At 50.4% G+C, this 25,684-nt stretch overlaps 2 protein-coding genes across 2 annotated transcripts in view; both read right to left on the bottom strand.

The window, feature by feature from the left end:
• Positions 1 to 3,308: 3,308 nt before the first annotated feature.
• DNAJB13 (DnaJ heat shock protein family (Hsp40) member B13) lies at positions 3,309 to 22,959 on the bottom strand. Its single transcript, XM_055282899.2, has 8 exons — positions 22,820 to 22,959; positions 15,283 to 15,386; positions 14,048 to 14,209; positions 8,551 to 8,708; positions 7,334 to 7,447; positions 5,157 to 5,270; positions 4,293 to 4,369; positions 3,309 to 3,635 (listed from the first exon to the last, which is right to left on the bottom strand). The coding sequence occupies exons 1-8, from the start codon at positions 22,885 to 22,887 to the stop codon at positions 3,482 to 3,484; spliced, it is 951 nt and encodes a 316-aa protein (XP_055138874.1). The 5' UTR covers positions 22,888 to 22,959; the 3' UTR covers positions 3,309 to 3,481.
• The window catches only part of PAAF1 (proteasomal ATPase associated factor 1), a 79,019-nt gene continuing 68,617 nt past the window's right edge, over positions 15,283 to 25,684 (bottom strand). Inside the window, exon 10 of the mRNA XM_063641372.1 lies at positions 15,283 to 15,386. The gene's annotated coding sequence lies outside the window, so the exon portion shown is untranslated. The remainder of the gene's footprint in view (positions 15,387 to 25,684) is intronic.

The raw sequence follows: 25,684 nt of genomic DNA, 5'->3' as shown, positions 1-25,684 counted from the left end.
GCAGGGCTACTACAATTTCAAGGAGTGGAGACTGTGAGGTCCTAGAATCCCAAGGCATCTCCTGTAGGGCTGGGCCCTTAGAATTATGTCACTCAGACCCAGTTTGTAGGTGTCTGAAGAAACTGAGGCCTGACACAGGTGATGCAGGCAAGAACACCCAGAAAGTCCACTACTGAACTGGGACCAGGACCCAGTCCTCCTTCCCCTCGTGGACTCCCCCAGAGACCTCAAGAGACCTGGGGTCCTTGGAGAAGCCTGTTTGGCAGCTGTGGAGCTAGGCCCTGAGAACACGACCACCCTCCCTCTTCCCTCAGCCTCAAGCAGCTGAAGCCACTGCTTCTTCACCTCCTCATTAGCCCAATAGAGCTGGAGGCTAGACCCTTCAGTGCTTGGGTTGAGGGCCAGGGTGTTAGACTGGTTCTTGGAGAAGGAACGAGGGCCCAGGATTCTTCAGCTTCCTTCTTAGTTTTTGACAAATTGAACTGAGGCCCCATAGTCCTCGGGAGGGACAGGGTTGAGTGCCGTAAGGCGGCAAACCAGGGTAAAGGTGACAGGCAGCCCAGCCAGACTGCAGGGGGTGGCATATACGGAGGACCTGGCCACTGCTTTATGTACCTTCTCACACTAATCCTGTGAGGCAGGCTGTTAGCTCTGCTCTGGACGGGAAGAAGGGGGGGCAGTTTGGTAGGTGTGTGTCAAAGCTAAACAGGCCGGGTGGGCATGAGCAAGTCAGCTGGTTCATTCAGCAGCCTTAATAGACATGAGGCTACTCAACTTCACTGTGGTTCTGGGCATGGCCTTGGGACAATGACCTGAGAACAGTGGTAGGAACCACTGGAAAACATACCAGTGGGCCTCATTCATTCTGATCACAGGTAGATCACTTCTCTTTGGTTCCCAGCCCTTTAATGCCTATTAAGTGGGCCTATGATAAGCCCTGCTTTGCCTAATTCAAGGTAGCACCGAAGATCACTGAGGTAATAGGAATCTCCTAAGGGACTTTCAGGCCTGAGACCCAGGCTTCCTTCATGATAAGGAGTAGGCTTTCCTGCTGCCCTACAGGAGACCTAGAGTTCAAGAATTTCACAGCCCTGCCTCTGCACTCCAGTTCAGGGCTTGCTCTCAGAACAGGGCAGCTCTCACCATCCCACTCCACCCGAGTCCTGCCCCCAGAGTATTTCATGCCTCACCATCTGGTTTCCATGAAAGGCCTGCAAGGTAGGGGCTGTAAGCTTTAAGAAACGGGTTTAGAGAGGTGAAGTGATTTGCCCAAAGGCACACAGCTGGCTAGTAGCACACCTGGGATCCAGAACAGGTGTGTCTGACTCCAAAGCCCACGTGCTTTTAACTACTGTGCTGAAATGCTTCTTGGAGCCCTGGTCCCAGAGTCTTCATCTCAAGGTCTTTGGGCAGCTGACTTCATGGTGATTTTTTTTTTTTTTTTTTTTTTTTTTTAAGACGGAGTCTCCTCTGTCACCCAGGCTGGAGTGCAGTGGCATGATCTTGGCTCACTGCAACCTCTGCCTCCTGGGTTCAAGTGATTCTCCTGCCTCAGCCTGCCAAGTAGCTAGGATTACAAATGCATGGCACCATGCCCGGCTAATTTTTGTATTTTTAGTAGAGACGAAGTTTCACCATGTTGCCCGGGCTGGTCTTGAACTCCTTACCTTGTGATCCACCCGCCTCGGCCTCCCAAAGTGCTGGGATTACAGGCATGAGCCACCACGCCCAGCCCATGGTGATTTTTTTAATGACGAAAGTGCTACTGAACCCCTATTTTTAAAAAAACCTTAAGCTGATGTGATTTGAGTGGTAGAGTCCCAAGTAATCTGGAGAACATGGGGCCTTTTCTGGCACCTCTGAAGGCATTCCATGGAATTGGCTACCTACTCCCCGTAAGCCTGGATCTATCCTCACCCAAGCTCAGACTCTAGAAGGGAACCTCCCTGGCATGGAAGGGGAGCATAACACACTTGTTGACTTTGAGGAGGCAAGTGTGGTCTACGCAGGCCCAGTTGGACCTGGACGCTGGAACTCCAGGCCTTGGGGGCAGCAGTGCTGTTACCGCTTCCTGGATCTAAGCAGTGAGTTCACCAAGCACTTTCACATCAATGATCTCAGTCCTCAAAACATGCCTGTGAGGGGGGTTATGAGCTCTGCTTTACTGACAAGACAGGTGTGGTAACTGGTCCCAGGAGAATGTGGCAGGGCTGGGGTCAGAACTCAGGTTTCCTGCCTCCCAGATCACCCTGCCCAGGACCCTGTCACAGACCAGGGGATTGAGGCCAGAGAGGTGGAACCAAAGCTGTTTCCAGTGCACATGTGTTCTTTATGCTGCTTCTCTACGCAGGGCGAGTCTGTGGGAAGTGAACTTCAAGGTTTTTGGGGGGTTTTTTGTTTTGAGACAGAGTCTTGCTCTGTCACCCAGGCTAGGGTTGCAGTGGCACAATCTCGGCTCACTGCAACCTCCACCTCCTAGATTCAAGTGATTCCCCTGCCTCAGCCTCCCGAGTAGCTGGCATTACAGGCCCTCGCCACCACGCCCAGCTAATTTTTGTATTTTTAGTAGAGACAGGTTTTCACCATGTTGGCCAGGCTAGTCTTGAACTCCTGACCTCAGGTGATCCACCTGCCTCGGCCTCCCAAAGTGCTGGGATTACAAGCATGAACCACCACACCCGGCCTTTTTAGGTTTTTTTGAGAAGGAATTTCACTTTTGCCCAGGCTGGAGTGCAGTGGCACAATCTCAGCTCACTGCAACTCTGCCTCCCAGGTTCAAGCAATTCTCCTGCCTCAAACTTTGGAGTAGCTGGGATTACAGGTGCCCGCCATCACACCTGGCTAATTTTTGTATTTAGTAGAGACGAGGTTTCACTATGTTGGCCATGCTGGTCTTGAACTCCTGACCTCAAGTGACCCACCGACCTCGGCCTCCCAAAGTCCAGGCGTGAGCCACCGCACCCTGCCACCTTCAAGGTTCTGATGACAGCTTTGCCACTGAGGCTGGAGTGACCTGCAACAAATGTTTTCTTTTGTGCTTTAGTTTTCCTGTCTCAAACGTGACCATATCATGCTCCAGAGATTGTCTCTTCCGTCATGAAAAGCCAGAGGAGAGCTAGACACCCTCAGAGGCCCCACAGTCCTGCCCTACTCTATCAAAGTGGAAGCACAGAGGATCTGAACCCTTACCTGCCCTTTCCCACAAAGCCAGGACAGGGACTCAGGCACTCAGCTCCTTGGGCCTCTTTCTTCCCTGTACCCCACAAGAAGGGCTAATATGAAGCTCCTCTCCAATGTACTCTCGTGGGTGTAGCTGGAGGACAGGAAATAGATCTTTATTATGTCAGTTTAAGCCCTGCGCCCTCCCACCCTGGTATCATATCTGTGCAGCAGGCTCCCCTGCACACCCTGAGGCTGTGGCAGGTAGGGGTGGGGTGAGGCCTGGCTAGCCTCCTCTCACCACTGCTCCAGCCCACCACAGTCATGTCAGCAATGCCTGGCGCAGCAACTGCTTCTTCTGGGGTGTGAGGCGGGTGGGGAACTGGATGTCGAAAAAGATGAAGAGATCTCCTTTCTTAGTGGGGTCCTCCGGCAATGGCATCCCCTCACCTGGCACCTTCTTGAAGTATTTGGGGCTGAAATAGGATGAAAGAAAGGAGCTTAGAGGGCATCCCAGAGCAGCACCTCAGCAGGTCCCTGTCACATAACCCCTACTCACATAACCCCAGGAAGGGGACAGTCACTGCAGCCTTCACCTGGAGTGGTTCTTAGCCAGAACTGGTTGGGAAAGGAGAGGAGATTGGCTTGTTCCAAACAGCTCGCTCCCTGAAAACCTGTTTACAGTGAGTCTCTGATGGAGGATTCCAGAAACTTTAAGATACGGGAAAGGGGAAGTAAAGGTGAGCAAACCCTGGGGTGAGGGCAGGGCTGCCAGGCAAACCTCCGCACGGGCAGAGGGCCTTTCTTGGAAAAGGACTTAGGGGATGCAACTCAGAACTCTAATGAGAAGTTTTGGGGGGGATGGAGGCTACGGGGTTGCCCAACAATGGGGGCCTCTAGCCTCTGCAGTGGCTTTGTGTGGATTAGAAAAATGTGTTCCTTTTGCCAGGTGATTGCAGCCCACAGCTTGGCCAGAGTGTGGGTTCAGTTTTGGTCCTCTCTATCCCCTCAGCAGGGAACCCTTCTGCTGGGGGCAGCCTGTACAACTCTACTGGGCAGACCTGTCACACTACCACACAAATCCCAGGCTAGCCCTTCTCTTGGCTACTGGGGCCCAAGGCAGATGGACTCACTGGACGATGTCATTGATGGGGATGTTGAGCAGACGGTCATCTAGGGTCTTCACCTCCACAGTGCAGCAGGTGAGAGCCTAGGGAGGGTCAGGGCCAAAGGTGGGGCTGAGGAGGGTCACCATGGCCCTTCTATTTAGAAGGCACCTTAGGAACCTGTCCAGTGCCAGACTGTGAGTTGGGCACAAGGGAGATGAGGCTGTTCAAGAACTAATAGGTGAATGATCCAGGCAATTTTCTGCCCTGGCAGGAAAGATGGATGGATCTGGAAGGTAAGATGGATGTTGTATAAATGTAATGATGGAGATAGAATAAAAGCATTTGTGGGAGCCAAGGAGAGGCCCCTAAACGATTCAGGAGTGGGGCAGGAAGTGGTAGCAGTGGTGGTAGCTATTGATGAGGACTCTATAGGGTCAGGTGAATAGACAGCATTCCATGGAGAGGGCCCAGCAGAAATGAGAACGGAGGTGTGACAATGCGCCACACAGGCAGGGTGCTATGCGGCGAAGGGGCTGGAGTGCAGGGGAAGGGGTAAGCAGGGAGCAGATGGCAGAGGGCCTCCAGTGGCACAAAGATGTTTAGACAGAAGTGTGGCAGGGTCTGACGAGTGTGTGGCAGGATCCCCAAGGAGAAGAGCCTGGAGGAGATGAGAAGTGGGGAGGAGGGCCTGCTGCGCAGATCTGGTGTACAGATCCAGGCGGTGCAGATGAGCAGAGGGGACCAAGTGGATGGTGATTTGGAAGGTGGAATCCACAGGGCTTAGTGACTGATGGCAGGTGGTTGTGGGAGGGGAGACCAAGTCTAGGCCGGGGCAGGCGGGGCTCACTCGGATCTCCTCCCCACTGCTCTTGCCCTTTGCCCACTCACCTTGCCCAGAGGGAGGGGGTTCACGAAGAAGAGGTTGTCATTCTCCCTGCGGAAGCGAGGGTGTAGCTTCTCCTTTACGATGAAAATGATGTCTGCTGGGATGATGTTGGGGCCCTGGGCAGGGGACGCCAAAGGGTGACAAGGACTAGTTGGCCATGTGACCTTGGCCAAGTTCCTGCCTCTATTTGTCTCCATGTCTTCATCTGTACAATGGGGAATTGAGAGCAGGTTTTCTGGAAGGGCCTTTTCAGTTTAGCCCCCATAGCCCAGATGGATTAGAAGCCTGAGAAGCTTACCCAGATGAATCCCCCCAGAATTACTTCTGTACTGAGCATGCCCAAAATAGACACACTCAGCTGGAGGGGCGGAGAGGCTTCCTCAGGTGGAAGGCAGGTGGAACACTGAGCTGGGCGTCAGGCAACTGCCCTTATGTCTCTGTCTTGCTAGTAACTCCAGGCATGACACCCCTGCCCCAAACTTCATTAAGTCACCAAAACTCTGCTGAGGTCTCTTCTGGGCGCTGGGGACAGAGGAATCAGACTGGCCCCTAACACTAATGGTGAATCTTCAGCACGCTCAAGACATGATAAAGGGAGGCCCAGAGGCTGGGGCTCAGAGGAGGTTGCCCAGAGCAGGGAACACTGGAGCTGGGTTTTGAAGCGTATTTCTTCAAAGTAGATGTTTTATTTGTTTTTTGTTTGTTTTGTTTTGCTTTAGACAGGGTCTCACTCTGTTGCCCAGGCTGAAGTGCAGTGGCATGATCATACTTCACTGCAGCCTTGACCTCCTCGGCTCAAAAGATCCTCCTGCCTCAGTCTCCTGAGTATCTGGGACCACAGGCACACACTACCACGCCCAGCTAACTTTTTTATTTTTAGTAGAGACAAAGTCTCGCTATGTTGCCCAGGCTAGTCTCAAACTTCTGAGCTCAAGTGATTCTCCTGCCTTGGCCTCGCAAAGTGCTGGGGCTATGAGTGTGAGCCACCAGGCCAGACGGGAGGTAGAAGTTTCATAGGTGAGAAAGGGGCAAAAAGTGCAGGCAAAGGAATGTGTCTTTCCTGGCTCTGAATGCCTCTTCTCAGGACTTAAGGACTCAGCACGCCTTGGACAATAAATTTATGTTTTTATTTAAATAGTATTTAATTTAAAATTATTAGGCCAGGCATGGTGGCTCACACCTGTAATCCCAGGCACTTTGGGAGGACGAGGCAGGTGTATCACCTGAGGTCAGGATTTCGAGGCCAGTCTGGCCAACACGGAGAAACCCTATCTCTATAAAAATACAAAAATTAGCTGGGTGACCGGGCGCGGTGGCTCACGCCTGTAATCCCAGCACTTTGGGAGGCTGAGACAGGTGGATCACCTGAGGTCAGGAGTTCAAGACCAGCCTGGCCAACATGGTGAAACCCCGTCTCTACTAAAAATACTAAAATTAGCTGGGTATGGTGGTGCATGCCTGTAATCCCAGCTACTGGGGAAGCTGAGGCAGCAGAATAACTTGAACCCAGGAGGCGGAGTTTGCAGTGAGAGATCGCACCACTGTCTTCCAGCCTGGGTAACAGAGCGAGACTGTCTCAAAAAAAAAAAAAAAAAAAAAAAAAATTAGCTGTGCGTGGTGGCGTGTGCCTGTAGTCCCAGCTACTCAGGAGGCTGGTGCAGGATAATCGCTTGAATTCAGGAGATGGAGGCTGCAATGAGCTGAGATCGTGCCACCTCACTCCAGCCTGGGTGACAAAGTGAGACTCCATCTCAAAATAAAATAAATAAATAAAATTATTATGATTAAATGGTTTCTGAGTAGCTCCTGTAGTTGGGCTTTATTCTGAAAAGCATTGAAGAAAATCAGGAAAACACTGGAGTTCAGACTGGGATCTCCTTTCAGCTCTCATGTTCTTGCCCTGGGCAAGTCCCATTCTTCTCTGGGCCCCCATTTCCCACTCTGTAAAATGGGGACAGTCCCTGGGCTGCCTGTTCACAGAAGCATTGTAAGGCTAAGGCTCTGTTCCTTGGAAGGAACATTAGGGATCCCATCTTACCCACTCTGCAGACTGGGCTCTCTACAGACCAAGGCTCACAGGGGCAGGAAAAAGTATTGCCTCCTTTCCCTTCCTTTCCTCCTCAGTCTTCCCACCGCCTGAGCTCAGTGACTGACCTGAGTCAGCTTCTTCCCCCCTCACCTGGTCCCCTTCTTTCTCAAAGGTGATGCGTGTGCCCTGCCTCCAACCGGGCTTCACATCAATGGTCAGGATCTTGTCCTTGATGGTGGAGGAGTACCCATCCTCGTTCAGCACCTGCAGCAACATATCAGGTGTAGGGAGGTCTGCTTAGGACTTCCATGAGTACAGTCGAGATTTGCTCAGATTTTCATGAACACTCAGGTGACCTTTGCACACGTGAAAGATGCTCTATGGGATTTGTACTTGGGCTCAATCCTCTGGCAATGGGAAGAGCCTCCAGCAATGGGGACAGCCTGCCCTGAGCCACTCCCACTCCCATCCTGTTGTCATGACAACCAAGAACTTATGATTCCAGGATGGCAGAGGATGCCATGAGACTGGGGCTGGGGGCTGAGATGCCAAGCAGTCACCATTAGTTGATCAAACACACAGCTCCAGCCCTGGCCACTAACAGATACGTGGTGAAAATGTACTCCATTCCTCTCTCCAAATCCCAGAGGCCCAGCTCTGAGCCTCCAGCAAGTCTCTTAATCCCAAAGAGAGAAATGAAAGTCAACATATCTAAGCCTCCCCCAAGTGCATTCCCCACTGGGGGTCCTTCCACTCCCCACTCGCATGTCCAGATGGGTGCCATCTGTGGGAAGCATGGCCACATCGGCATCTCCTCTGCCGGGCAAAGGTGGAGGGGGTTTGCTCTTATGCCTGGCACAGGGCTGGGCCATGGGACAGGGCCAAGCCAAGGACTAGACATGAGGCACTGAGGGTCTTCCTCAACCCATCACCTTGGGGACTGTCTCCCAGCCCGCCCTCCATGCCCACTGTTCTTTCTTATGCACGAGGCATGCACCCTGATGAAATCCTGGGAATATGGTCTGGTAAAGCCCAGAGGGAAGAATTCAGAGGAGACTCTTCCCATTCAGAGCCTTTCCAGTTCCCATGGGGATGGGGCTGAACTGAAAGAAAGGAAGGGAAAGAGCCTGTCCCAGTTGGGAAGGCTGCAGAGGGCACTCCTGCACTAGGAAAGAACCGGGCTAATGTCCTCAATTGTCCCTTCCGAATTTCAGATTCCGGAATTCTAACATCCTAGGTCTCTGAATCTAAGGTTCCATAATTCCATCAGAGACCATCCCTGAATCCTCCCGCCCGGGTAAGGGAGGAGGCAGCTGCTAGGCTGCAGGAGATAGGTGGCTCCCGGGAGGAGCAAGCTGAGTACTCACCCTTCTGGAGATCTTAATTTTTTTGGTGCAGCCAAAGAATAAGTCCTCCAGGGACAGGTAGAGATCCCGTTCGACTGGGGGGTCCTGCTTCTTGACCCCTCGGCCCTGGAGCCCCCCAAAGTTCAAATCCACCTCACTTCCTTCTGCATCAAAAAACTCTGCAGGAGGTAGGGAGTAAGAGAAATTGTATCCAGAGACCCAGACATGCATGTATACACACACACACACACACACACACACACACACACACACACACACACACACACACATACTCCGCCTCCCTATCCAGATATGCTCCCCAACCTCTTCAGTGTCCTGTGTAATACCCAGCATCCTATAACCACCTCTCGGACTGGCCAAACCAAGGAGCTGTCTTCAACTGCAGATGCAGTGATTATCACCTTTGCTACTTCTCACTGCTTCACCTCCGCTTGGGACATTCCCCTCCGCCCTCCCCGCCCCCACCCCCGCTTCCCCGTCTCTCTTATTCATAACTCGGATACCCTAACGCTGGCGGTCTCAGGAAAGGGAGGCGCTCCCTCTGGTGGCCGCGCTCGGGAGTGCCAGAAGAGACTGCTGGTAGTCCTCAGCAGTAAGGTCAGAGCCTGCCAGTCCTCCCTACTCTTCCCCAGACTCCATTCCCCTTCGCTGTCCAGCCCAGCCCAAGACTGCTAAAGACCCCAGACTCAAGTTTCTATAAAGCTGTCAGCTGAGATGGGGGAGGGAAAGGGTTGGTCCCTAAAAATCTGAGAGGCCACCAGCATCCCCCAAACTCCTCTTTCCTCAATTTCTTTTGCCTCTGCCCAGCTCTGCACCCATAACCCCTCTTGCTGCCCCCATCCTTCCTCCCAGTGCAAAGACAGCCCCATCCTGGCTCTGCCCCTGATGTGCTGTGTGATCCGTGGGCTTCAGTGTCTTGGTCTGTGGGATGGTCTTGGTCTGTGGGATGGGGTAATAATGCCTGACCTGCCTTCCACCATTAATATGAAGAGCTGAAACTTGCTGAGAGCTTACTATGCGTCAGGTGCCATTTTTGGAACCTTACATTATTATTTCATCGGTCCAGGGAGGCCAAACAAAATGCTTAAGGTCCCATAGCTAGTAAGCAGTAGAGTTGGGATCTGAACAACAGGACAATATGACTACAGAACCTGTGTCCTTAACCACTGTGCCACACTGCATCGCTAGATGTGGAAGCCCTTCATAAGCTGTAAACTCAAGGGGCGCTATGGTTAAGAGTTTCCATATTCTGCCTCTCATGGTTAATGCCATGGAATGAACTTCACAGGCTAGAATGATGAAATGACCTCAGGCAGGGATGGTGAGGTGACTACACTATGTCCCTCTAAGATGTGATGGGCAATCAAGAGGCCTGCGAATCATCTGGTCCTCCTGTTGCATTGCTGAATTCACTTGTTCACCCAGACCTACAGTGTACCAGGCAGTAAACACCCCAATAGCCAGTCCACAGGAAGCCCAGCCCCTCAACCCTACAGGGAGATGGGACTCAGGAACTCTTGGGGTGGAGCACTATGGCAGTATAGCTTCTGGGCACTGCCTGAGAAAGCCCAGACCCTGAGCCTGAGCTTTCCCAATGAGCAATGCCCTGTAGACTCACTTGGCTCCTTTGAACTGAGACAGGTAGGGAGACAAGGTCCACCGTATGGCATTTTTGGACTGCAAAGCCCCTTTCCTTTTATTTTTCTCTCTCTTTTTTTTTTTTTTTTTTTTTTTGAGACGGAGTCTCGCTCTCGTTGCCCAGGCTGGAGTGTAATCGCGCAATCTCGGCTTACCACAACTTCCACCTCCTCGGTTCAAGCAATTCTCCTACCTCAGCCTCCTAAGTAGCTGGGATTACAGGCATGCACTACTGTGCCTGGCTTTGTGTTGTTGTTGTTGTTGTTGTTGTTGTTTTAGTAGAGATGGGTTTTCTCCATGGTGGTCAGGCTGGTTTCGAACTCCCGACCTCAAGTGATCTGCCGGCTTCGGCCTCCCGAAGTGCTGGGATTACAGGTGTGAGCCACCATGCCCGGCCGATTGCAAAGCCCCTTTTCATAAACATTATCTCATCTGATAATAGCCCTTGAGCCTTAATGATTATTTTGGCTATGTAATGGTTAGGAAGCTGGGGTTTCAGAGGGGTGAAGAGATTTTCCCAGGATCACACGGTTCACAAATGGCAGCGCATGGACTGGAAACAGGCCCACTACTTGAAGCCCCTTGCTGTTTTCAGTCTCACATGGAGCTTATAAACTCAGCTTCCTCTGGCAGACACGTGAGGGTGGCACACGGTGGGAGCAATCTCTGAGGCAGAGGGGCTGTAACCCATGTATTGGCACAGAAAAGAGAAGGAAAGAACTTTTGAAGTTCAGAAAGGCTGAAGTATAGTCAGGGAGAAGGGGCAAGGGGTGTAGGAGAAAACAGGCAGTGAAAATCTAGGCCTTATGTGGGCATAACTGAAGCCAGGAAGTCAGGTGTGAAGGTCTTTTCACTGCCTTTGCAAGATGATTCTGAGCCTCAGAAATCAACTCTTGGTCAGTTTATCTGAGACCTGGGATCATGCACCCATCCACCTACCCAGCCATCCTTCCGCCTACCCAGCCATCCATCCACCTACCCACCCATCCATCCGCCTACCCAGCCATTCGTCAGCCCACCCAGCCATCTGTCAGCCCACTCACTTGTCCATCCGCCCATCCAGCCATCCATCCATTTACCCAGCCATTCGTCCGCCTACCCACCCATCCATCCGCCTACCCACCCACCCACCATGTGCTCAACTATTCATACACCCACTCATCCATTCATCCATCTGTCTTCCTTCATTTCATGCATCCACCCATCCACACTCACTCTTGTCAGATGCTAGGCTGAGGTTTGGCTACTCTGAGATCAATCAGACCTGGAGGAGCTCCCAGTCTGATAGGGAGACAAGCATATTAGGGAAACTATAAATAGCACAAGAACTGTTTTAACTGCAAAAGAGACAAGAGGTATCTTCCCACAATATTAGCAAAAGACTGGAAAGAAACTACCCATCGATAAGACAGTAATTAAAAATAATAAATTAGACCTGGCATGGTGACTCATGCCTGTAATCCCAGCACTTTGGGAGGATGACGCAGGCAGATCACCTGAGGTCAGGAGTTCAAAACCAGCCTGGCCAGTCTTGAGTGGAAACCCCATCTCTACTAAAAATACAAAAATTAGCCATGCATTCTGGTGCCCACCTGTAATCCCAGCTACTCGGGTGGCTGAGACAGGAGAATCGCTTGAACCCAGGAGGCAGAAGTTGCAGTGAGCCGAGATTGTGCCACTGCACTCCAGCCTGGGCAACAGAGCAAGACTCTAATAATAATAAATTATAAAACACCCATGGTAGCCATGCTGGCACTTGGCATCCGCTCTGTCCTCCTTCTTGCATACCTTCCCTGCTAGAGAATCTGTAGAGCCAAAAGGAACATCCCCCAGACTCTCTCGCAGCTAAGGTTCTGGCTTTGAATTCTGTTCATCAGGTAAACCCTGAGCTACTTGGGAGGCAGGAAGAAGGCGGCAGGCATCTCTCCATGGCTCTGTCTGGAGCTGGTGAGCACTGTTGTGGAAATACTAGGTTTTTCTGCAGCAGCCTTTGTGTGTCCACCCACGAGTTTCATGCCTGTCAGAGGCAAGTGAGGCAGCAGTTGCAGCTACATTTATGGTGTGCTCTGGAATGCAATGGTGACATCTCCTGATTCCTTCTTTGTGATTGTGGCAGAGACAGCAGCTCTCCTTGTGGGCTAGTTTAGAGGTGGTGTTCTTGGAAGATTTCCTACAGGGCCAGCTTACAGCCTTCTCACCCAAGCCTTTCAATGATTATTTATTTATTTATTTATTTTATTTTTTTGAGACAAGGTCTCAATCTGTCACCCAGGCTGGAGTGCAGTGACCCGATCTTGGCTCACTGCAGCCTCAACCTCCTGGGCTCAGGCGATTCTCCCACCTCAGCCTCCTGAGTAGCTGGAACTACAGACACACACCACCATTCCTGGAACATTTTTTGTAGAGATGGGGTTTGGCTATGTTGCCCAGGTTGGTACTGAACTCCTACACTCAAGCGATCCAGCCACCTCAGCCTCCCAAAGTGCTGGGATTATAGGAGTGAGCCACCACACCTGGCCTCAGTGATTTTTTAAAGCACCTAATTCCCTGTTTTGAACCCTTTCTGCTTCACATGGCTAAAACAGTATTTGCTTCTGCAATGGATCCCTAATAGACATTTGTACAATGAAATCTTATGCAGATCTGTACATAGTATATAGATTTGCATATAAGTGAATAAAGTAGATCCATATATAGTATAACATATAAGATAATCTCCAAGATATATTAAGTGAAAAAAAATCAGTGTGTAAAATGTGGCCCTATTTCCTTAACAAAATAAAAGGCTTATGTAAAAATAAATACAGCTCGTACATGCATGGAAAGTTTCTGGAAGGATACACAAACTGTTTACTAGTAGCTGCTTCCCTAGTAGCTGCTTCTGAGGAAGAAAATGGAGGGCTGGGACAGACACGGTGGCTCATGCCTGTAATCCCAGCACTTTGGGAGGCCGACGTGGGCAGATCACCTGAGGTCAGGAGTTCAAGACCAGCCTGGCCAACACGGCGAAACACTGTCTCTACTCTATGAAAAATACAAAAATTAGCCAGGCGTGGTGACTCACACCTGTAATCCCAGCACTTTGGGAGGCAGAGGTGGGCAGATCAGCTGAGGTCAGGAGTTCAAGACCAGCCTGGCAGACATGGTGAAACCACGTCTCTACTAAAAAATATAAAATTATTAGCTGGGTGTGGTGGTGGGTGCCTGTAATCCCAGCTACTCAGGAGGCTGAGGCAGGGAGAACTGCTTGAACCCGGGAGGCGGAGGTTGCAGTGAGCTGAGATCATGCCACTGCACTCCAGCCTGGGTGACAGAACAGGACTCCATCTAAAAAAAAATAAAAAAGAAAGTAAGAAAAAGAAAATGGAGGGCTGGAATGTATTTCTTTTTCAATGAATTCTGTTTTACTTTTTCTTTTGCAATGTGTTATATATATTTATTAAAGTAAAAATAGGCCGGGCATGGTGGCTCATGCCTGTAATCCTAGCACTTTGGGAGGGCAAGGCGGGCAGATTGCCTGAGCTCAGGAGTTTAAAACCAGCCTGGGCAACACGGTAAAACCTCGTCTCTACTAAAAATATAAAAAAAATTAACCGGGTGTGGCAGCATGCGCCTGTAGTCCCAGCTACTCGGGAGGCTGAGGCAGGAGAATCATTTGAACCCGGGAGGCAGAGGTTGCAGTGAGCCAAGATCACGCCACTGCACTCCAGCCTGGGCAACAGAGTGAGTCTCCATCTCCAAAAAAAATAAGTAAATAAAATAATAAAGTAAAAATAAAAACAAAACTACTCAACGAAAAGCATCACTTATAACTGTGCCCTTTCTCTGTAAGGCAAGGTTGGGGAGGAAGACCTCTTACCACTGAAGGGGTTGTTTCCACCAAAGAACTCGTGGAACACCTTTTCGGGTTTGCCGTGGAAGACGTAACCAGTTGTCCATGGGGTCTGGGATCCAAACTCCAAAGGAATCCCACCCTTCAGGCCCTCTTCTCCAAACTTGTCGTAGATGCCTCTCTTCATAGCTGTGGATGGGCATCACCTTAAGGAGGTGTCCAACTTTGGGGGCTGAGATAGGTGGAGGGGCTGGGAAGCAGGCGGATATGGAGAAAGGGAAGGGGCAGAAGCAGCCTGATCCCAAAGTGCCTGCTGTCTGGCAGTCTTTGGAATGAGACCCTAGGAGTCAGGGGTTCCACTTCATTCTGGCAGGACCTAGGTATGGCTCCTGTAGCCCAGAAGACAGACAGGAAAGCCTTGAGTTTGCTGGGGGCAGGGTGAGAGATTGGGGGGATAACTGAGAGACTGAGGCTCAGGCCATGGCCCTAGGATATGGCCTAACTCAGTCATCATGGCCACTCTCTTATCCGGGGTAAACAGAATTGTAGAACCTTGACATTTTAGAAGCTAAGAATTCTAGAGCCTCCAAATTTTAAAACTTTGAAATCCTAGAGTCTAAGGACCCTGAAGTCCTGAAAACTTGGGGCTGTAGAAACCTTAGTGATCTTCTAGCTGTACTTCCGCAGGAACCAGGATTAGTCTCCAGGACAAGCCCCTAGGGAAAGCCCCGCAGGACAGCCCTGGGTGCCAGGGCGGGGATCACACTTTCTTCACTCTGCTGGTTTCCATAGGAGACAGATTTCCTAATTACTCCTGGCCTTTCTCTGCCTCTTCCTACTCTTGCTGGCCCTGGGGAAATGGACACTCAGCCACTGGGAAGGACCTCTGGGAGGGACAGGTGGGCATGCCTGCCCAGCTTCAGCTTTCTTCCCCCTAGCTCCAAGCCCCTTATTCTGTTCCTCCCGGGGAAGGTCCCGTCCCCGCAGGGCATAGGGATGCGTGGGGAATGTGCCCCAGCTCCCACACTGCCTGCCAGGGTGAGCGAGTCAGTGTAATCCTGGGCTCCACACCCCATGTCCTCCACCTCAGCTTGCTTCTACGGAGAAAGGCAGGTCCGTATTCTGTCTTCTCTGTGTGTCTAGATTCTAGGCAGGGAAGAAGGATGCTTCCTCGCTATTGGGCCCCCTCAAAAAACCCAACAGTCTGGAGACTTAAGGAATGATCCTAATCCAGCGGGGTGCTCAGCCCCACAGCTACTCACGGTCACTCAGCACGTCGTAGGCCTCTGCTATTTGCCTGAAAGTCTCTGCTGAAGACGGCTCATTTGACTTCAACGGGTGGTGCTTAAGGGCGAGTCTGCGGTACCTGGAGGAGGAAGAATTAATACAAATCGTATCAGCTGGCCTGTTTCTGAGGGCAGACCAGAGTTCAGAGGCGGCAGTCTGTCCACTCCTGCCTAGCTATAAATCCGGGGTGGCTTCACGGGCTGTGGTGGCTGCGGAGGTGCACTGCTCAGCTCTTGAAGAGTAGCTGGTGGGGGGAGCACAGTTGACTGACAGTTCCAGCAGCTGCCCCCCTAGACATCTGAGCTGAAGCTACTGCCCCTGCTGAGCTGCCCTCAATGCTTACGTGTGGTGGGCATACCAGGGCTGGCCCATTCCTGCAAGACACAGGACTCCTCCAACGGGCAAGCTTTGCGTGAGGACTGCCCAAAGGCTGGCTGAGCTGCTCCCCGGGCCTCGCTGCACTCTCCCTCCCTCCTCCCCTCCCTGTCTCCACTTGCAGGTGTCAGGCTGCACTGTGAGCACTCCTGCTCCCTTCCCTTCATACTTCACGGTTTCTCCAGGTACATTTCCTGCACATCTAATCCTGTTTGCTTCTTAGAGGACTGGAGCAGACACACAGGCGTCTTGGGAGGATGAGCTACAATTGGGTGTGCAGGGGGCATGGCTGAGGAGCTTAGTGCCCGTCCGGTTCCTGTGCCGCCCCCACCCACTCTCTGCTCATTTTTTTCCCACTCCTGTTCCTGCCCAGTCCTCTGCTATTTGCCTGAAAATCTCTGCTGAAGACGGCTCATTTGATTTCAACCGGTGGTTAAAGGGCGAGTCTGCGACACCTGGAGGAGGGAAGGTTGATACAAGTCGTACCAGCTGGCCTGTTTCTGAAGGGCAGACATCGCAGCGTCCGAGAATATGTATCGGCAGTGACCCGGGGTTGGGGAGAGATGGCGCAGATTGGGTGGTTTGTGGAGAGTTTAATAAAGGGACCATTCACCCAGGTGCAGGAGGAGCCGAGGGAGACTGCCAGGGACAGCGGAGTGCAGTTTTCCCAGGCCAGGAACCCTGAGGGGTCTGTTGGAGTGTGTGGACAGGGCCCTCAGCGGAGCTGTGACCTTCTGTCAAGTGACACAGCTGACTGAAGAGACCCCATAGGAGAACTGGGGAATAAAGCCGCAGCCCTGCCCTTCTCCCTCTCCATCTCCCTCCCCATCTCCCGCCTGATGCTCCCCTGGGCCGGCTCCATGTGGAAGGCTGAGGGCAAGGAAGCCTAGCAGGGCAGGAAGGGTGGGGAGTGGGTCTGGAGGGCTGCACGGGAAGCATCCAGCACAGATGCCTGTCATTCAGCCCAGGCGTGACCCCCCACCTTGCCTCCGCCCGCTTTTCCAGTGCCCACACCCGCCTCGCCGCCATCCCCAGAGTTCCACAGCTTCTCTTCTCTTTCCAGAGGCAGGCTTCTGTCTCTCACAGCTAAATCTCCATCCCGAACCAGACCACTTCCCTGAGCCAAAGACTACCTCCAACTGCCTATTTGCCATCTCCTCTCCAAGGTGTCATAAATTCACTGAGCCCAGACATATACTTTTTTTTTTTTTTTTTTGAGATGGAGTTTCCTCTTGTTGCCCAAGCTGGAGTGCAATGGCGCGATCTCAGCTCACTGCAACCTCCGCCTCCCGGGTTCAAGCTATTCTCCTGCCTCAACCTCCCAAGTAGCTGAGATTACAGGCACCCGCCACCACACCAGGCTAATTTTTTGTATTTTTATTAGAAACGGGGTTTCACTATGTTAGCCAGGCTGGTCTTGAACTCCTGACCTCAGGTGAACCGCCCACCATGGCCTCCCAAAGTGCTGGGATTACAGGTGTGAGCCACCTCGCCCTGCCGACACGTACATTTTCATTGCATAATTTTTCCCCAGGCACTGCAGCCAGAAATGTAAGCACTTTGACTCCAAGTTCTCCTTTGTCCCCTCTACCCCTATCCCATCAGTCACCAAGTCACATGGGGTTTTCCTTCTAAATAATGTTCTGGGCCAGGTGCAGTGGCTCATGCCTGTAATCCCAACACTTTGGGAGGCTGAGATGGGAGGATCACTTGAGCTCAGGAGTTCAAGACTAGCCTGGGCAACATGGCAAAACTCTGACTCTACAAAAAAAATGCAAAAAAAAAAAAAAAAAAATGCAAAAATTAGCCGGGCATGGTGGCATACACCTGTAGTCCCAGCTACTAGGGAGGCTGATGTGGGAGGATTGCTTGAGCCCACGAAGTCAAGGCTGCAGTGAGCCGAGATTGTGCCACTGCACTCCAGCCTGGGTGACAGAGCAAGACTGTGTCTCAAAATAAATAAGAAACCTGTTCCTGTCTCTTTATCCCTACAAGTATTGCAGAACCATGTCTTCCTGCACCCAGTGGCCCCTTCGCCACTGCACCATGTGCTGCCAATTGCGGTATCTCTCGCTCTCGCGAGTGAGAACTCTCTCTGCTCTTGTTAATGCTGATGCTTCTAAAATGCTTTCCTTTAAAAAAAAATTTTTTTTTTTTGAGACGGAATCTCGCTCGTCGCCCAGGCTGGAGTGCAGTGGCGCGATCTCGACTGACTACAACTTCCGCCTCCCGGGTTCAAGCGATTCTCCTGCCTCAGCCTCCCAAGTAGCTGGGATTACTGGCGTGAGCCACCACGCCTGGCTAATTTTTGTATTTTTAGTAGAGGCAGGGTTTCACCATGTTGGCCAGGCTGGTCTTGAACTACTGACCTCAGGTGATCCGCCCACCACAGCCTCCCAAAGTGCTAGGATTACAGGCGTGAGTCACCGCGCCTGGCCTTCTGAAATACTTTCTGACCAGGTCCCTCTCCTGGCATAACCCTTCACTGGTTTCCCCATTGTCTCCAGCATAAAACTCAGATGTCTCACTCTAAGATCCAAGCCCCTGCTTCTCCCTCTGGCCTCACTCACTGTTATCCCTTGCTGCTCCCTTGACCTCTCCCGCATGACTCACCCCTCTGCAGCTCCTCCCAGCTTCTCTGGGCAATTTTTAATTCATCCTTCAACTTTCGGCTCAGGTGCCAAATCCTCCAGGGCACCTTCCCTGACTGCTAGCCTCCTTTCTAGGTTAGACTTCCCCTTCCCAAGTCCCCAGCACCTTTGATCCTTGTCCTCAGCAGTGCTGTGTTCCAGGTGTCTATTGACTCCTCTGTCTAATAGACTGGGAGGTCCTGGAGTTGCTGCATCCAGTTCTAGCCCCAGTGCTGGGCACTGAGCAGGAGTGAGTAAATAAATGATACACGCTCAGCATCCTGCAAGGCAGCCCACCTCACTGTGGCATGGCTCTGACTTTTAGGCAATGCCTTCTCTTACTGCGATAGGAAGCTGGATCTGCTGTCCTGCAACTGTCCCTCCATCCATAGGGGTCCTGGCTGTGCCCTGGGGACCTTACAGAGAGAATATCTACCTTCAGAGACTTGAAGACAATTGTCACAGCCTTCCAAGCCAGCCTTTCTCAATTATAAAGGTCACAGTCAGTTATTTGTATTTATTTATTTAGAGATAGTCTCACTCTGTCACCTAGGCTGGAGTGCAGTGGCGCGATCTGGGCTCACTGCAATGTCCGCCTCCCAGGTTCAAGTAGCTGGAACTACAGGCACCCACCACGACACCTGGCTAATTTTTGTATTTTTAGTAGAGACGGGTTTTCGCTGTGTTGGCCATCCTGGTCTCAAACTCCTGGCCTCAAGTGATCCGCCCATCTCAGTCTCCTGTAATCCCAGCACTTTGGGAGGCCGAGGCAGGCAGATCACTTGAGATCAGGAGTTCAAGACCAGGCTGGCCAACATGGTGAAACCCCATCTCTACTAAAAATACAAAAATTAGCCGGGCACAGTGGCACACACCTGTAGTCCCAGCTACTCGGGGAGCTGAGGCAGAAGAATCACTTGAACCTAGAAGGCGGAGGTTGTAGTGAGCAGAGATCACTCCAGCCTGGGTGATAGAGAGAGACTCCGTTTCAAAAAAAAAAGTAACAAGGTTTGAGAAAGGTTTAGTTTTTCATATACATTCAAGTGGTTTCAAAATTATCCCTGCAGTAACATCACTCTCATTCACCTGCTTTCCTGAGTGGGAGAGAAAGGGGTGAAATCACAGCTTGAACGCTGCAATTATGAATCCTGGGCAATTATAAACCATCATGATGCTTTTCTTCCTTATATAAGTTTAGCTCTTTTTTTTTTTTTTTTTGATCAATATCTAGGTGATCCCATGAGCAAGCATGTCATACATGTGACAGAGTTATTGCAGGGGAGAAGGGTTAAGGACTGCTTTTTGAAACATACACAGTTCTTTTAATCACTCTATTTTTATTTATTGAGTTATTTATTTTTGAAATGGAGTTTTGCTCTTATTGCCCAGGCTGGAGTACAGTGGCTCAATCTTGGTTCACTGCAACCTCCACCTCCCAGGTTCAAGCAATTCTCCTGCCTCAGCCTCCTGCGTAGCTGGGATTACAGGCGCCCGACGCCACGCCCGGCTAATTTTTTTTAGTAGAGACAGGGTTTTACCTTGTTGGCCAGGCTGGTCTGGAACTTCTGACCTCAGGAGATCCTCCTGCCTCGTCCTCCCAAAGTGCTGGGATTACAGGCATGAGCCACCATGCCCGGCCTTTTTTTTTTTTTTTTTGAGACGGAGTCTCTCTGTCACCCAGGCTGGAGTGCAGTGGCACGATCTCGCTCACTGTAAGCTCCACCTCCCGGGTTCACGCCATTCTCCTGCCTCAGCCTCCCGAGTAGCTGGGACTACAGGTGCCCGCCACCACACCCAGCTAATTTTTTGTATTTTTTAGTAGAGACGGGGTTTCAGCGTGTTAGCCAGGATGGTCTTGAGGGAAGAGAGACCGTCTCATATTGTTTTATACTGTTTTATACTCAGTACTTGTTTTAAAAAAAAAAAAAACAAGAAGGAAGTAAAACCAAAGACAAGCAGCTCAGTGCCAGGCCCGAAACCAGGCCTGGCCTAAACCGAGTAGTTAAAAATCAACTCATAACTTAGAAACCGATGTTATTCATAGATTCCAGACATTGTATAGAAAAACACTGTGAAACTCTCTGCCCTGTTCTGTTCCTCCCTGACCACCGGTGCATGCAGCCCCTGTCGCGTACCCCTTGCTTGCTCAAATCAATCACGACCCTTTCATGTGAAATCTTTAGTGTTGTGAGCCCTTAAAAGGGACAGAAATTGTACACTCGGGGAGCTCGGATTTTAAGGCAGTAGCTTGCCGATGCTCCCAGCTGAATAAAGCCCTTCCTTCTACAACTCGGTGTCTGAGAGGTTTTTTTCTGCGGCTCGTCCTGCTACAGTCTTGATCTCCTGACCTCGTGATCTGCCCACCTCAGCCTCCCAAAGTGCTGGGATTACAGGCATGAGCCACGGCGCCCAGCCTAGCCATTTTTATTTTTTTGAGACAGGTCTTGCTCTGTTGCCCAGACTGGAGTGCAGTGGTGCAATCACAGCTCAATGTAGCCTCTACCTTCTGGGCTCAAGCGATCCTCCCACCTCAGCCTCCCAAGTAGCTGGGACTACAGGTGTGTGCCACCATGCCCAGCTAATTTTTAAATTTTCTGTAGAGACAGGGTCTCCCTATGATGCCCAGGCTGCCCTCTCAAACTCCTGGGCTCAAGGGATCCTCCTGCTTTGGCCTAAAGTGCTCAGATTACAGGCATGAGCCACCATGCCAGGCCTTAATCACTCTTTATATGACATGGTTTCACATGCAAATGATTGCTGGACACGTGCATTATCTCATCTAATCCTATTTCAATCTCACAGCAACCTTTATTATGATGATGATTTTTAGACATGGGAAAACTTCGGCTTAAAGAGGTTAAGTAATTTGCCCAGGTCACACTGCTAGCAGGTAAGTGAATCTGGATTCTGATCCAGCCCTTTCCAGTGCTTAAGCTGTGCTTATCTTTCTGCACTCCCACTGCCCTTCCTCCTGATTACCTTTCCCTGGATGGGTCCTTCTAGTCAATTAGATGCTCCGAAGAGTGGGTGACATCATACACTGTCCTGAGTTGTTCTCAAATCCTTTCATAAGTTTGTGTCTTTTTTCTCCAACAACACTGCAGACTCTCCACTTACGCCACTGATCCCCTACAGGACCTGGCCCAGGAATAGGCCCATGACTGGTAACTCTTGGAGGCCTGATGTCTGAACACTGGCTCCACCACTAGTGCATGGCCATGGGATAATAATGGCACTTAATTCTCAGGGCGGTTGTGAGGATTAGATTAAATAGTGATGGATAGTTCTCAGAACAGTACCTACACACTCAAAACATGCACCTATTGTCACTGTCTAACTTAGTTGATTGAGTTATCCTGGACTCCTCTTTTCTTTACCCTCCAGTGATCCACTTAATTGCCAAGTCCATTCCCTCCCCTTTCTCTGGCCTCATCTTTTGCCTTGATTACCACGAACAGCCTCCTAAAGGGTCTCTCTCCTTCTAAGATAACTTCCACAGCCCCCTGTACTTCCTCTTTTGTAACACTCATCACAGTTGTGGTGACTTATTCAACATCTATTCAGCAACAAAATCTAGCTGCATGAGGTAAGGGAGTGCCACTGTCGGATTCAGACATTTATCTCCAGCTGCTACCACTGCAGCAGGAGTGAAGTACCCTCTCAACCTTTGTGGTAGACGCTCAATAAATATTTGTTTAAAAAAACATGTTTTTGGCCGGGTGCGGTGACTCACACCTATAATCCCAGCACTTGGGAAGGCTGAAGTGGGTGGATCACCAGAGGTCGGGAGTTCGAGACCAGCCTGACCAAAAAGGAGAAACCCCGTCTCTACTAAAAATACAAAATTAGCTGGGCATGGTGGTGCTTGCCTGTAATCCCAGCTACTTGGGAGGCTGAAGCAGAAGAATCGCTTGAACCCAGGAGGCGGAGGTTGCGGTGAGCCGAGATCATGCCATTGCACTCCATTCTGGGCAACAAGACCAAAACTCCGTCTCAAAACAAAAAACAAAAACATGTTTTCAGACAAATGTACTGACTCCTGTCATAGGCTTTCTTAGGAATGAGCCAGAATGTCCTTAAGACCTGATGGAAGTATTCAGGAATGTAGTTTAGTCAGTGCTGAAAACCTCCATCATGGCCAGAATTGAATTTATAACATCCATCCGACCCGGCCACTCCCTTGTTCACAAGCCTCTGGTTCTCCATAATATTCAAGATAAAGTTCAAATTGGCTCATTGCTGGGAAAAGCAAGGCACCCAGGAGAGGAGATAGGGAATGGAGCATAAAGGGAGATGGGTTGGGAGCAGATTGAGGAACTAAAGAGTTGAAACTTCCAACCTGGGCCCTGACCCAGACCAAAGCCAGGATACAGGTATGCAAGAAGTGAAAGGAGGAACAAGGTTTACCTTGTCTGCCCTAAGCTGTGCAGGAAAGCTCGTTTTGGAAGAGAAGAGGGCAGGGCCTGCCCCAGCACACCCCTAAGGCCTGGCTCCCACCCCCACTTACGCCTGCTTGATCTGGGCATCCTCTGAATTGCGAGTGATCCCGAGCACAGAGTAATAATCCTGGCCCATGGCTGGCTAGCTGGCAGTCAGGCCCTGGATAGTCCTCAGACTCTAGCAAGGCTGTTAGTTGGCTTCCTTGGTTGCTCCTGACAACCACACAGGTGCACTCTGGGAGTTGTAGTCCCACTTCCTTAACCAAATCTCAGCTCTGCCACAGAGAGGAGTCAGTGAATGGACTGGGAGAGCTGGGGCTGATTCTGTGACCCTGTGAAAGGTCACTCAACTCGGAAATTGGAGACTCACAGGGCTCTGTTTTATTTTGTTTTTGTTTTTAAAGAGAGCAGTAATTAGTTTTAATAAAAAGGTTTTAGAAGAAATGCATTTGGCTAATTTTTAAAAAATACATTTATTTTAGAACAGTTTTAGAGTTTTAGAAAAGTTGAGAAGACAGTACAGAGAGTTCCCATATACCTCACATCCACATTCCCCTATTTTATTACTATTATTATTATTTTTATGTTTTTGAGACAGGGTCTCCACTCTGTCACCCAGGCTGGAGGGCAGTGGCAGGATCACACCTCACTGCAGCCTCGACCTCCCAGGCTCAAGGGATTCTTCCACCTCAGCCTTCCAAGTAGCTGAGACACAGGTGCGCACTACCATGCCTGGCTAATTTTTGTATGTTTCGTAGAGACAGGGTTTCACCATGTTGCCCAGGCTGGTCTTGAACTCTTGGGCTCGCCTTGGCCTCCCAAAGTGCTGGGATTACAGGTGTGAGCCGCTGCATTCACATTCCCCTATTACTAACATCTTACATTAGTATGGTGCATTTGTCACAAATAATGACCAATATTGATACATTATTATTAACTAAAATCCACATTTTATTCAGATTTACTAGTTGTTTTAACCTAATATCTTATTTCTGTTCCAGACCCCATCCAGGATGCCACGTTACACTTAGCTGTCACATCTCCTCTGGTGCCTCCTGACTGTGACAGTTTCTCAGACTTTCCATGTTTTTGATGACCTTGACAGTTTAAGTAATAATGGTCAGGTGTTTTGTAGAATGTCCTGCAATTGGAATTCGGTGTTTTTGTTTTTGTTTTTTGAGATGGAGTCTCACTCCATCGCCCAGGCTGGAGTGCAGTGGCACAATTTCAGCTCACTGCAACCTCTGCCTCCCGGGTTCCAGCGATTCTCCTGCCTCAGCCTCCCGAGTAGCTGAGATTACAGGCATGCGCCACCATGCCCGGCTAATTTTTGTATTTTTAGTAGAGACGGGGTTTCACCATGTTGGCCAGGTTGGTCTCAAACTCCTGACCTCAAATGATCCACCCACCTCAGCCTCCTAAAGTGTTGGGATTACAGGCGTGAGCCACCGCGCCTGGCCCTCCTTTCCCCCTTGCTGTATTGCACTCTTTGGAAGGCAGTCACTCTGCGGCCCACCCCTACAGTGAGGGAGTTATGCTCCACCTCTCTGAGTACAGCAGAGCCCTGTTTTCCATGCACATCCCAAATCCAACTGGTCACCAAGCTCAGTCCATTCTGCTTCCTAGACAACCTCTCAAGCCCAGCTCCTCTGCTCTTCCTCCTCATAATCAGGGCCCAGCTCTGGCTTCATCTTTCAGCAAGACCACAACAACTTCCTCGCGGGCCTGCCTGCCTTGTCTCTGTTCTGCGAAGCCCACACTTCTCATTACTTCGAGTGAACTCCAAACTGCTTACCATGGCACACAGGCCCTCTGTGATCTGGTGCCTCCCTTTCCATCTTGAGCTCTCACCACTGCCCTACACGCACCCACTGCTTGTCAGAATGGACTGCAGTGCTTGCCACTGCCCAGACCAGCCATCCCCTCTCCTCATTCACCTCTACTGCTACCTCTGCTCAGAACCTCCCACCCCACCCACCACAGACCCTCGCCTCAACCCAGCTAACTTCTATTTGTTTTTTCTTCTTAGGAAGAAAAAGAGCAGCATTAGAACATTCCTTGTTGAAGGAATATTGCCCCGATGTGCCCCTCCCTACCTGTTTGTAATTCTCTTGCTTTTCTTTAGAGCTTTACTCCATATGCCTGTACCCAGTGGTGTGCTGGTTTGTGGCATTTGCCAGTTCTTCCCAAGCCAGCTCCAGTGCCACACTGCAAATATCCGCAGCAACATATTTACCTTTTCATATTTTTGAACTTTATATAAATGGTATCATTTATACAAATGGTAGGTATTTGTGTGTGTGACTTATTGTCACAGGCTGTATAGTACTCTCTGTTGATGAACATTTGGGTATATGCGCCCACTTTGCAAGGCAATGCCAAAGTTTTCTGGTGTGGTTTTCTAATTTACACTGGCAACAGCAGTGTATCAGTTTCTTTTGCTCCATATCCTCACCAGCTTTTTTTTTTTTAAGACAGGGTCTCCCTCTGTTGCCCAGGCTGGAGTGCAGTGGTGCAATCATGGCTCAACCTCCTGCAGCCCTGACTTCCTGGGCTTAAGCAATCCTCCTGCCTCAGCCTCGCAAGTAGCTGGAAACCCAGGCACACACCACCACATCAGGCTAATTTTTAAATTTTTTGTAGAGACGAGGTCTTGCCATATCGTGCAAACGGGTCTTGAACTCATGGGCTCAAGTGATCCTTCCATCTCAGCTTCCCAAAGTGCTGGGATTATGGGCATGAGCCAACACTCCTGGCCCTCACCAACTCTTGATGTCAAGTTTTAAAACGTTTGCCAATATAGTAGACATAAAGTGGCATCTCATTGTGGATTTTAATTTGCATTTCTTGGTTGAGTATCTTTTCATACTTATTGGCCACTTGTTTTTCCTCATTGTGAAACACCTATTTATGTTTTTGCCCATTTTTTTCTA

This window comes from Symphalangus syndactylus, chromosome 6 (genome assembly GCF_028878055.3).
Source record: "Symphalangus syndactylus isolate Jambi chromosome 6, NHGRI_mSymSyn1-v2.1_pri, whole genome shotgun sequence".
NCBI lineage: Eukaryota > Metazoa > Chordata > Mammalia > Primates > Hylobatidae > Symphalangus > Symphalangus syndactylus.
Note: the sequence above shows the minus strand (reverse complement) of the source record. Positions and strands in the feature narration are given on the sequence as shown.